At 49.9% G+C, this 11,830-nt stretch overlaps 1 protein-coding gene across 5 annotated transcripts in view; it reads left to right on the top strand.

Annotated features, from left to right (window-relative positions):
• The window catches only part of SYT7 (synaptotagmin 7), a 225,810-nt gene extending 215,882 nt beyond the window's left edge, over window positions 1-9,928 (top strand). For all 5 annotated transcript variants that reach the window (XM_081200660.1, XM_081200664.1, XM_081200661.1 and 2 more), the window contains one exon: window positions 7,344-9,928. In XM_081200660.1, coding sequence (XP_081056786.1) covers window positions 7,344-7,448 — 105 coding nt within the window. In that variant the 3' untranslated portion in view covers window positions 7,449-9,928. The remainder of the gene's footprint in view (window positions 1-7,343) is intronic.
• Window positions 9,929-11,830: the final 1,902 nt, after the last annotated feature.

Here is an 11,830-nt window from a genome sequence, read left to right on the forward strand (position 1 = left end):
TGAGGCACTCCACACACCAAGGAGTGACGCGATGACAATTCCCCCCCAAGCGCCACCCTCTGTCCCCGATCAGAGAGAAACGAGCGCAGCCATTGAAGGACTGTGCCCTGGATCCCCATGTCGGCAAGGCGGTGGTCCAGGAGTTCGTGATCGACCATGTCAAAGGCTGCTGACAGATCTAGAAGAATCAGCAGCCCCGACCCGCCTCGATCCAGCTGCCTGCGGAGATCATCTGTTAGGGCGACCAGAGCCGTCTCGGTCCCATGGCCAGCACGGAAGCCGGACTGGAATGGATCCAAAGCAGATGTTTCATCCAGAAACCTACCAAGCTGTTCAGCAACCGCTCTCTCAATCACCTTACCCAGGAATGGAAGATTCGAGACCGGGCGGTAATTGGATAGATCTAAGGGATCTAACGATGTTTTCTTTAAGAGCGGACGCACCACCGCCTCCTTCAGTTCCCCTGGGAATATCCCGGTGCCAAGGGACAAATTGATGATATCCCCCAGGGGGGCCCGCACCTCGTCTGGACACGCTCTAATCAGCCATGACGGGCACGGGTCAAGAGGACAGGTGGTGGGCTTTCCAGCTTGGAGGGATCTGTCCACATCGGCTGGAGATATCCGGTCAAAGTGGTCCAATACTGGACCCGAGGACAGTCGAGGGGCCTCCAGTTCCTTTATTGTATCCAAATTGGCAGGGAGGTCATGGCGGAGCAACAGGACCTTCTCCGCAAAAAAGCTCGCAAATGCCTCACAGCTGTGTGTCAGATTGTTATTTAAATTTGGCTGTCCTTCAACGGACGTTAGAGACCGAATTATACTAAATAATTGCGCCGGGCGAGAGCTAGCGGATGCAATGGAGGCCGAGAAGTAAGACTTCTTAGCGGCCTTCACTGCCATCTCATAGGTTTTCATAAAAACCCTATAAGATGTTCTTGAGGCTCCGTCACGGGCACCCCGCCATACTCGCTCTAGCCGTCTGAGGTCCCGCTTCATTTTCCGAAGCTCCTCGGTAAACCAGGGGGCCCGGTTTCTGCGGGGTCGCAGAGGGCGCTTAGGTGCGATCTCATCGATGGCTGCCAGGAGCTGGGTATTCCAGCCCTCAACAAGCTCAGTCAATGAGTCGCCAGGGGGAGCAAGGTCCCGCAAGGCCTGACGGAATCTATCAGGGTCCATCAGCCTCCGCGGGCGAGCCCAAATTGGCTCGCCACCTAAGCGGGGTGGGGGTGGAAAATCAATCCTGGCTTTCAGTGCGTAGTGATCAGACCATGGCACCTTCATCGAGGGAGACATGATCACATCTATACCGGCGCCAAAGATCAAATCCAGCGTGTGGCCTGCTTGATGTGTGGGGCCCGAAACAAACTGGGAGAGCCCTAGTGTCGCCATGGAAGACACCAGGTCCAGAGCCTGTGAGGAGGGAGTGGCATCAGCATGGATGTTGAAGTCCCCCAGTACCAATAGGTTGGGGAACTCCAAGGCCCAGCCGGCCACCGCCTCCAACAGGCCTGACAGGGTGGCTGCTGGTGCGCTAGGTGGCCGGTACACCAGCCAGACAGCCAAGCTCACCTCGGAGCCCCACACTAGGCCAACACATTCAATGCCGGGGATCGATGGCGATGGCAGAGCCCTGAAAGAACAATCTTCTCGGATTAATAGTGCCACCCCTCCCCCCCGGCCCACAGTCCGCGACTGGTGGAGGACGGAGAAACCCGGGGGCGCCATCTCTCGTAAGGTAACAGTTTCCCCTTCGCGCACCCAGGTCTCCGTCACACAAGCCAGGTCAACCCCCTGCAAGGTGAAGAAGTCTCGCAGGGTGGCGGTTTTTTTGCCTATAGACCTGGCATTGCACAACACCAGTGACGGAGGTGAGTAATCCTTGCTCACCCTACCTTCGTCCCTCGGGATGGGGCGCAGATTGGAAGGGGTACGAGCATATCCATATCTCGATCCCCTTCGCCTATGACATCTGCCCCCACCGCCATACCTCCCTCGCCCCACTACGGTAGCAATCCCAAGCCTCAAACCAACCTCCATTTACAGAGTAGAAACAAGTCAAATCCAAAACAATTGTACCAACACAACAAATCCCCACCCCACTCAATAGCCAACCCCAAACCAAACTAAAACAGAACAAAATAGAAATACATCAATAAAAACCACCGTTCATGGTGGGACAACAAAGTAAAAAATAAAAACCCCTATAAAACATTTTAAAATATATAAAAACATATTAAGCATTTGCCGCGGCAACATCAGTGTCCTTAAAACAGTAGCGGTGGCGAGTGTGGGCCCCGCCCCCTAGGCCTGGAGGAGTGTGCCTACAGGAGGGAGCGGCCTTCCTCAACCCCCACGGTGGAGCCGCAGCAATGGTGTCCCAGTGCCTCATGAGGCCTCTTAAGCTGTGGCAGTGGTGAGTCAGTCTGGCCCCGCCCCCTGGGCCTGGTGGAATCAGCCTGAGGAGGGAGCGGCCTTCCCAACTCACAGTGCAGCAGCAGCAGTGGTGTTCCGGTGCCTCGTGCGGCCTCTTAAGCTGTGGCAGTGGTGAGTCAGTCTGGCCCCGCCCCCTGGGCCTGGTGGAATCAGCCTGAGGAGGGAGCGGCCTTCCCAACTCACAGTGCAGCAGCAGCAGTGGTGTTCCGGTGCCTCGTGCGGCCTCTTAAGCTGTGGCAGTGGTGAGTCAGTCTGGCCCCGCCCCCTGGGCCTGGTGGGATCAGCCTGAGAAGGGAGCGGCCTTCCCAACTCACAGTGCAGCAGCAGCAGTGGTGTTCCGGTGCCTCGTGCGGCCTCTTAAGCTGTGGCAGTGGTGAGTCAGTCTGGCCCCGCCCCCTGGGCCTGGTGGAATCAGCCTGAGGGGGGAGCGGCCTTCCCAACTCACAGTGCAGCAGCAGCAGTGGTGTTCCGGTGCCTCGTGCGGCCTCTTAAGCTGTGGCAGTGGTGAGTCAGTCTGGCCCCGCCCCCTGGGCCTGGTGGAATCAGCCTGAGGAGGGAGCGGCCTTCCCAACTCACAGTGCAGCAGCAGCAGTGGTGTTCCGGTGCCTCGTGCGGCCTCTTAAGCTGTGGCAGTGGTGAGTCAGTCTAGGCCCCGCCCCCTGGGCCTGGTGGGATCAGCCTGAGAAGGGAGCGGCCTTCCCAACTCACAGTGCAGCAGCAGCAGTGAAATCTAACAGCTGCGGAGAGAGGAGAGGAGGCAGAAGCTTAGCTCAGAACCTGATGGGGTCACAGCAGTATAGAAATTAAATCATAGAATCATAGAGTTGGACCACAAGGGCCATCGAGTCCAACCCCCTGCCAAGCAGGAAACCCATCAGAGCACTCCTGACATATGGTTGTCAAGCCTCTGCTTAAAGACCTCCAAAGGAGGAGACTCCACTACACTCCTTGGCAGCAAATTCCACTGTCGAACAGCTCTTACTGTCAGGAAGTTCTTACTAATGTTTAGGTGGAATCTTCTTTCTTGTAGTTTGGATCCATTGCTCCGTGTCCGCTTCTCTGGAGCAGCAGAAAACAACCTTTCTCCCTCCTCTATATGACATCCTTTTATATATTTGAACATGGCTATCTTATCACCCCTTAACCTCCTCTTCTCCAGGCTAAGCATGCCCAGCTCCCTTAGCCGTTCCTCATAAGGCATCGTTTCCAGGCCTTTGACCATTTTGGTTGCCCTCCTGTGGACACGTTCCAGTTTGTCAGTGTCCTTCTTGAACTGTGGTGCCCAGAACTGGACACAGTACTCCAGGTGAGGTCTGACCAGAGCAGAATACAGTGGCACTATTACTTCATCTTACTTGTCTTTCTTGCGGGAGAGAGGAAAGCGGTGTTTGTGCAGATCACGTAGTCAATTGCTCACTAAATGGAATACAGCACCAAGCAAAATCATCAGGGGTGGAGAACCTCCAGTCGACAGGCCAAATCTGACCCAGCACAGGTCCCAATTTGGCCCCTGAGGCCATTTCCCCATAACTCATATACCTGCCCCACTCCTGAGGGATGTATTCCTGTGGGGAGCTCAATCAGACAGCTAATTCCTGCAGAAAACAACTTTGCCAGCCTTACACTTAACACTTTGCTGGCAAAGTGCCTGTGCTACAATTCCCAAGCGCCTGGCATCCAGCTGACTATCGGAAACTTGGAAAACACATCACAAGGGACTTAGACAAATGGGGCAACCCATTTGACGTCCTAATTTGTCCTGCCCACCTGTCAAAGCTGGACCACAGGGGTGGGGACAGATAACAATCTGGCCTACTGGGTCAAAAGGGTTCCCAACCCCTGAAATGTGGAACCGGCTCGAAGAGAACTTGCCAAGAAATTTCAGGCAACTGCCGACCAAAGTTCAGAATTACTCACCCTCCTCAACCTCTGCTGCAGCAACGTGATAATAAGGAGTGATTGAATAATTGCCATTATTGTACAACCTCCAATCAAGTTATGAAGTCACATTTCTTTTGAGTGAGAGTCAGGAGGCTCCATTAGTGGATCTGGAAGACAAGACTTCGCTGTCATTGCGGGGGAGAAGCTGACACATGCATCCTCCATAGAAGCAATATAGAAAGCTAGGGGATAAAAATAACCAGAGCTGCACAGAGGGATTAACACTTGTTTGCATTGCCACATAACTAATTTTGACACCTCCAACACATTTGTTCAGCAGAAGAGGAATGAAGGGTGGCAGCTGGTGTGGGTGAAAAGCTCCATCAAACAGGGCTGTGCTGTAAGTTTCTCACTGGCAGATGCAAAGCCCAAGGCAGTTTAGTGGGAGTCAGTGGCTGGAGATGGCTCTCTCTGCAGGAAACCTCGTGCCCAAGTTGGAATACGGGGGCTTTTCTATTCAGTAGCTGCTTGGGTTACATTACACAGTCAGATGGATTGTACTGTTATCTGAAATGTGTCGCCGGACATTAACATTATTAAAAACAATCTACGGCCATTTCTGGACATGGATAGCCTGGTTACAGCTACCCATGTGTTAGTAGCCTCCCAGCTGGATTATTGCAATGCGCTATGTATGGGGAAGGGACGCGGGTGGCGCTGTGGGTAAAACCTCAGCGCCTAGGACTTGCCGATCGTCAGGTCGGCGGTTCGAATCCCCGCGGCGGGGTGCGTTCCCGTCGTTCGGTCCCACGCCTGCCAACCTAGCAGTTCGAAAGCACCCCCGGGTGCAAGTAGATAAATTTAACTCCTTAAACCCAGTGGATATCAGATGTATCTGTCTGGCCTTCTCAACAGGGGTTCCCCATCAGTTCTCTGTGGTCCTACCAATAGGTATGGGGTGGGAAAACCTGTGGCCCTCCAAAGGCTGTTGGACTCCCATTAGCCCCAACCAGCATGACCAGTGATGGGAGCTGTAGTCTAAGAACATCTGGAAGGTTACAGGTATCCCCACCCCTGTGTTAGGTCTTCTTTTACAGCCCTCTGAGTACCCAGTTCTCTGTACCTTGCATGCCTTCATTCTCTCAGCCTTCATTCTCAGGCACTTCAAAGGCCTCGGATTCAGGCTCTAGTAGCACCAGTAATGGAAAGGTTACCAAGTAGCAGGCCTGAGAACGACTGACAGTGATCAGTGGCAATCCAGGGCTAGAGGGATCATCCAGTTGTTTAGTGTGAGGCAGATCCTGTTCCTAGCAATAGTGACAGCTGTGGAGAAAAGAGAGCAGTGCTAAGGGAGTAATGTGTAGGGGCTGGAGCACTGGCTTCAGAGCCAGCCCAAGACATTTTGCTGCCTAAGGCAAAATGCAAGATGGCACCTCTCCCCATTCCATGTACAAAAGCCAACCAGACCAGGAGACACTGGTTAAGGGACAGCACCTTCCACTGCCCCTGAACGCAATAAGACTACAGCAAGGCAGGACATGCGGCACACTCCCCGCCCATCAGTATCTGCTGCCTGAGGCAACTGCCTCACTCTGCCTCATGGTAGGGCCACCTCTGCCTGTATCTTTCACAATGAGCCTCTGCTCTTCTATCCCTTTCCCTCCCGTTGTTGAAATTGAATTCTTCCTTTTAAGCTTTGCTTATAGGGCTGCTGGGCGCACAGTGTTGGTGAATCCCTAGCTATCCACCACCTTACTTTGCCCAGAGATATCTAGACAATTACATCAGAATGCACGTGTTTGCTTCATGGGTGTGTGCCCCAGGTTCCTTAAGTACACAGCAACACCCTGATGATGTGTACCCTTCTCAACCATCACCAGCACAAAATACATGGCAAGCCACCAATACTGTGATAAAGCATGGAGTCTCCTATTGAAATATTGCATATCAAAGAATCACAGAGGCCGTTTATACAGGCATCCCACCCCCACCCCCACTTTCCTTCATGCAAACACGCCCAAATATGTTTCTGCACACCACAGAAAGGAAATGTGTGAAATGGCACCAATGCACACAAGCAAGCAATTTCTATGATCATGGATGGTCCAAAAAACGGCAGCTGTGATTATAGAAATTGCTGCTGAGTATGATCACAGGGCTCTTGAGAGCAATTACACAAAGTAAAACATCTAGGGAAATGCCTGAGTGAATTGGCCCTTGCTGGGTAGCTATAAATGTAAACCTCCACGCAGCCCTTGTGGTCTGGGTGACTTCTGCACTCTTCATTGTCTATCCTCCATTCTTCATGCATTGTGCCCCTTTACATTAGGAATCCTTGTATGCCAATATAAACAGCTCCAGGTCGGACACAGGGCCAAGCAAAATGTGGCAAGAGCAGCCCTGTTTGTTCATGTAGAAAGCAATGCGTGAGGGTCTAATGCTAATGTCAGATGAAACCTTCCTACTCTTACCTCCCCACGGTCCATTGCCCCAGATGCATTCCCCTCCGCCTGGCTTACTTCCAACACTGGAACTGGGCTAGGAGCTGCAGTGACAGATCTTGAGATGGTTAGGTGCTTGCTGGGTTCAGGTCTCCTTACCTATACATCCTTGATGATGTAAAAAAAATGGACATACACGCCCAATTTATATATGAATGGGCCATAGACACATATAAAAAAAAAATGCTCGCTCAAGTTTAACCCTTAAGGTTGGAGGGATCGGATGTGATGTAAATGAGCAGGCTGAACAAAGATAAATGTGGAAGACAGACAAGGGAGGAATGTGGAGGGTGTGGGAAGAATGAGGGTTGAAGTGGAGGTAGGGGAAGTTGTGATTGGTAAAGCTTTAAAAGGGTAGAGGGGAAACGAAAAGGGGGGGGGGATAGAGGACCAGAGGGTCAAGTGGAACCAGCATTTGATGGAGGAGTTGCAACCAGGAGGTTTCCATTCATTGGAGACAAGTCTTGAACGAAGGTCACTCCTCCTGCTTTCTGACCTGTGTGATTTGTTTCCTCCTCCCCCCTAGATCTACCTGTCATGGAAGAGTGGCCCAGGCGAAGTGAAGCACTGGAAGGATATGATTTCACACCCCCGGCAGGCTGTGGCACAGTGGCACCAGCTGAAGGCCTGAGAGGCAGGAGCCGAGGACTCGCTCTGGGTTTCAGTGCACCAAGTCAACATTTACTGGCCACACTCTCACTACTACTTTATGCACAACGGCTGCACCCTGGTCTCCCCCAGGGGGGAAAAGCTTGGGAATGACCACAGGCTAAGGGAGCGAACCTGAAACATGTACTAAACTCTGGGAAAGTGGTATCGGTGCCCAATGTGCTGGCTCAGCAGCGCAGAGCATCACAAGGAGCACCATTAATACCCAACCTCCTGCTTTAGCCTTTCCATCAGACTCCTTATGTAGAAAGAACGAGAGAGAGAGAAAGAGAGAGAGAGAGAGAGAGAGAGACCAGAGCAGAGCAGCCCTCCAGCTGAAGGTGGCCTCAGCACTGATTTGTTTGGATTCACAGTGTAGCAATGGCACAATGGGAGGAGAGGGGTCCGCTACTGCCATACAAGACTTCCTATGAGTTCTTCCAGCCAAAGGCCCATTGGGATGGCACCCTACTCCGCCATAAGAAAGCTAACCCCATCCAGCGGCTGCACTGGCCTGAGAGGGGGCACTGCAAGGAGATCCCTTGCTCTGTTTCCATGAGGTGGTTTCGTTATCATTCAATAAAACTTGTAAGAGTAATAAGAATAATATAAATAATAATGCTGGCTAGACCTTTTCCTAGCCAGGCCTCTCTGCAAAGGGGAGAGGAGCCACGGAGCTCCCCTAGCCCCCGTGTGTGTGTGTGTGTGTGTTGTGTGTTGTAACTATGCGTGCAGGGCATTCGTGTGTCACTTGTGTTCTCTTTCTCTCGCTCAGCCCTAGACAATTTGTTTCTCTGAGGGGCTTGACTCACTGCCCAGCAGGAATTGAGGGGAAGCTTATGCCATGTGGAAAAGGAGGGGAGCAACAGATTTTGGAGCTTTGATTGAGAGGAGAGAGGAAAGAGAGGCAAGGAGGCCATTTCTTAACCATGCTGGAAGCCATGAAACACATGCCACAAGCTAGAGTGTGTGTGGTTGTAACATTAGGGAGAGCCTAGCTTTTAACTGCCCCTTTTGTTTGGCAGAGGCAAAGGAGACATGCTGAGCAGTCCTGAATTTTTTTTGGGGGGGGGTCAGGGCGGGAGCCATTCAAACTGACCCCTCTCAACATCCCAATGTGCTTGTCACACATGGCCCCAAGCAACCATCCTACTTTAATGATGCCTCCCCATTTTCTCTCCTCCACTCAGCCAGCCACATGCACCCTAACCCATCACCGTCTCTCTTGGATTCCAAAGCTTGTTTTCACTCAGTGTGCAGCCCTTCCCTTGGAAACCAGCAAACACACAACTGTGCAATTTCTAGTTAATTAGCCGCCCACTTTCTGTACCCTTCTGCAGCTATGTTAAAAGAGTTTGCCTAGAAACTGACTTCTCTCATTTGCATTCACACACCCCAAATATAGGTTGCATCAAGAAGATTAGTGCCCATGATGTAGAAGGATGTGATTTCTCAGCGAAACCAGTACTTCCCGGAAGTGGCGTTGAGGAATTGACTTTATGATAGCAAAACAACCCAGCTCTCTAGTTAAAAGTCTTGGCTTGTCCACGCAGTAACTCCAACTTAAATCTTGGGTTTCTATTTGTCTTTGATGAAATGTTTCATCTCTTCTCTGCTTTTTATTCTTCATTGCCTGATAGGGTACCAGGGAAAAGTCAACTCTCCCGGACATTCGGTCAAAATGGCAAAGAGACCATCTCAAGGCTTCATAGGTGAGAGCAGGGACTAAGGGGCACTGACAAGAAAGATTTGTGTCTGATTCCAGTGCTTCTCTGGATCTTTATCTCAGTCTTCCCACATTTTTCCTGCAAACAGAGAACAAGGATTAATCTGCACAACCCTTTTTGAATGTGTTAAAGGCAACATGTTTTATTTCAGTTACTTGGGAAACACTTTTGGGCTAATCTTTTGAATATATTGACAGGTGTCCTAACCCATTGCATCCTGTGGAGAAGCAATAATCCGAAAGCAAGTCAAGCCAGTTCTCCAGGCCACTTCTCACAAGCACTCTGCACAGCTTTTCTTCTCCCCACCCCAAAGGCTAGAATGTGCCATCAAAGAGGGTCATCTGCATGATTCAGTATGAGCGTGCAGGTCAGTCTTGCACCACGCTGCAGACCCTCCGTGCGTAGGAGGTGAGCAGTGATGTGAATGTGACAAACCATTCATATAATCCATTTGCCATTTCCAAGGCTCAAGCTGCAAGGGGGAAATGATGCTGGGGTAGATAAGGCAGAATGGTTTTGTGGAGAGGGAGCCTCAGTCTGAACACATATTGAAATATTTGCGGCAGCTATTCGACAGAGCAAAAACCACTCGTAAGACAATTCATTTTGGCTTGGAGGTGTCCTAGGTGATTGTGTGCAGGGCTGGCGCAGGACATTTTGTTGCCTGAGGCTTAGCACAAGATGGCAGCTCCCTGCATTCAACATCCAGATGCTGGCTAGCCCAGTGGCTGAGTCATTTTTTATATATATATATATATATATATATATATATATATATATACACACACACACACACACACACACACACACACACACACACACACATATATATATTTCACAATTAAACATTATCATCACATAAGTATAAAAGAATAAACCACAAAAGAGAAAATAGAAAATAAAACATTTCCACACAATATTAAATCCACATTTTGGGATTACTCAGATCCCTCGACTTCCCTCTAGCCGCGGCCGAGTCTTAATTCAGCACCAGGGATTGGACAGTGTCCTTCACCATACCAGAGGCAGCAAGCTAGTTGCAAAGGGGGGCAGGACGTGTCATGTAACATAAACAGCCCTGTCTTCCAACGTAGGGAAATGGCCAGTTTTAATGTTTCACCTCCATTTGTTTAGAAGCTGCTACCTTCAAAAGCAGTCTAATGGTGCATCTCACTACAGATGCAAAAACCTCATTGTAGTCCTCTGCATACTTTTGCGAGTAACCTTTGGCAGCAAGTCTTGCTTTGTGGCATTCATCTTCCCGTTCTGTACCCTGCTTTACCTTGCATACCCACTTGCTTCCAATTGTCTTCTTCCTGGGGGGCATCTTGATTAAAGTCCAGGTTTGGTTCTGGTGCAGGGCATCCATCTCCATGCACCTTCCTTCCATAGACAGGCTTCAGCGGCTGCCACCTGCTCCATCTCTTCCCAGGTGGAAGGTTTCATGGGGTGATGCCGGCTTGTGATGGAGGGCAGTTGTGGAGTTGGAATAGCTTTCTTGGGTCTCAATGAGCACCTGACCTCTGTCTCTGGAGTCACATCATCTTCCTCATCACCAAGTGCAGGCATCTCATCATCAGTCTCCTCTCCTGTGGGAGCACTGCTGCTTGGACTCTACTCCTCTGCTTCTCCTTGCTGCTCATCATTTGTGCTAAGTGGTGTGACAGTAGAAAACAGATCTGGACATCAATTGAGGAAAGTACTTGTGGGCTTGTGTTTCTTCCTCTGACTCCTCAGAAAAATCTATCTCTTGTCAGCTTTCCTGTGCTCATCAAAATGAACCGCATGTCTTGTGCTGACCTTTCCAGTATTCAAGTTCATCACTTTGTAATATCTGCCTCCAATACCATATCCAAACATAATTGCCTGTTCCTCTCTGGAGTCTTAACTTGTCCCTGTTCTCCATGGGTACATAGGCATAGGCAATGCTGCCAAACACAGATTTGTGTGATATGTTTGGTACACTTCCATGCTCAAAAGGTGTGCGTTCAGCTCCCTTGGTTGGCAGACTGTTCTGGAGAGCCATCTTCTTCTCTCTCAATTTGAACATCAAAGTAGTAAGAAACATTTCTGAGTTCCTTTATCTCTGCTGCTTTGCCCATCAATCTCCCCAGGTGCCTCCACTTTATTTCATCCACAGTTTTAACAAAAATGGCATTGCGAGCCTGTTCTCTAATTGACAGAAAGCTGGAACTGAGACATTTTCTGGCCTCATACAATCAAGTGAAAGCCTGAAATGAGGGACAGCTTAAGGAAAACAGGATTCATGTGGATATAGATATTTTCACATTCTTCTTAAACAATCAGCTGAGAATTTATAGATTTAGGCAGATAACTTTGAAAAATGAATATGGAAATGAAAAGACCTCATATATATCGAATGATTACTCATATGGGAGAAGATAGATTGTGTTATGGGAAGCAGTGATTGGGGTAACTATCTCAAGAGACACCTAGAAATATATAGGCAATTCAGAGGAATTACGGTCAATGTGGCATTTAACCCCACTTAGAATAGCTAGAATTTATGATACCAGTAATGATGACTGTTGGAAATGCAGCTCAGTTACAGCATATAATTTCCACTATTTGTGGAACTGCCCTGAAGCAAAAACAATACCAGCAGGAAATGGTATCT

The sequence above is a fragment of the Podarcis bocagei genome (assembly GCF_964188305.1).
Source record: "Podarcis bocagei genome assembly, chromosome: 1".
NCBI classification, from domain to species: Eukaryota; Metazoa; Chordata; class Lepidosauria; order Squamata; family Lacertidae; genus Podarcis; species Podarcis bocagei.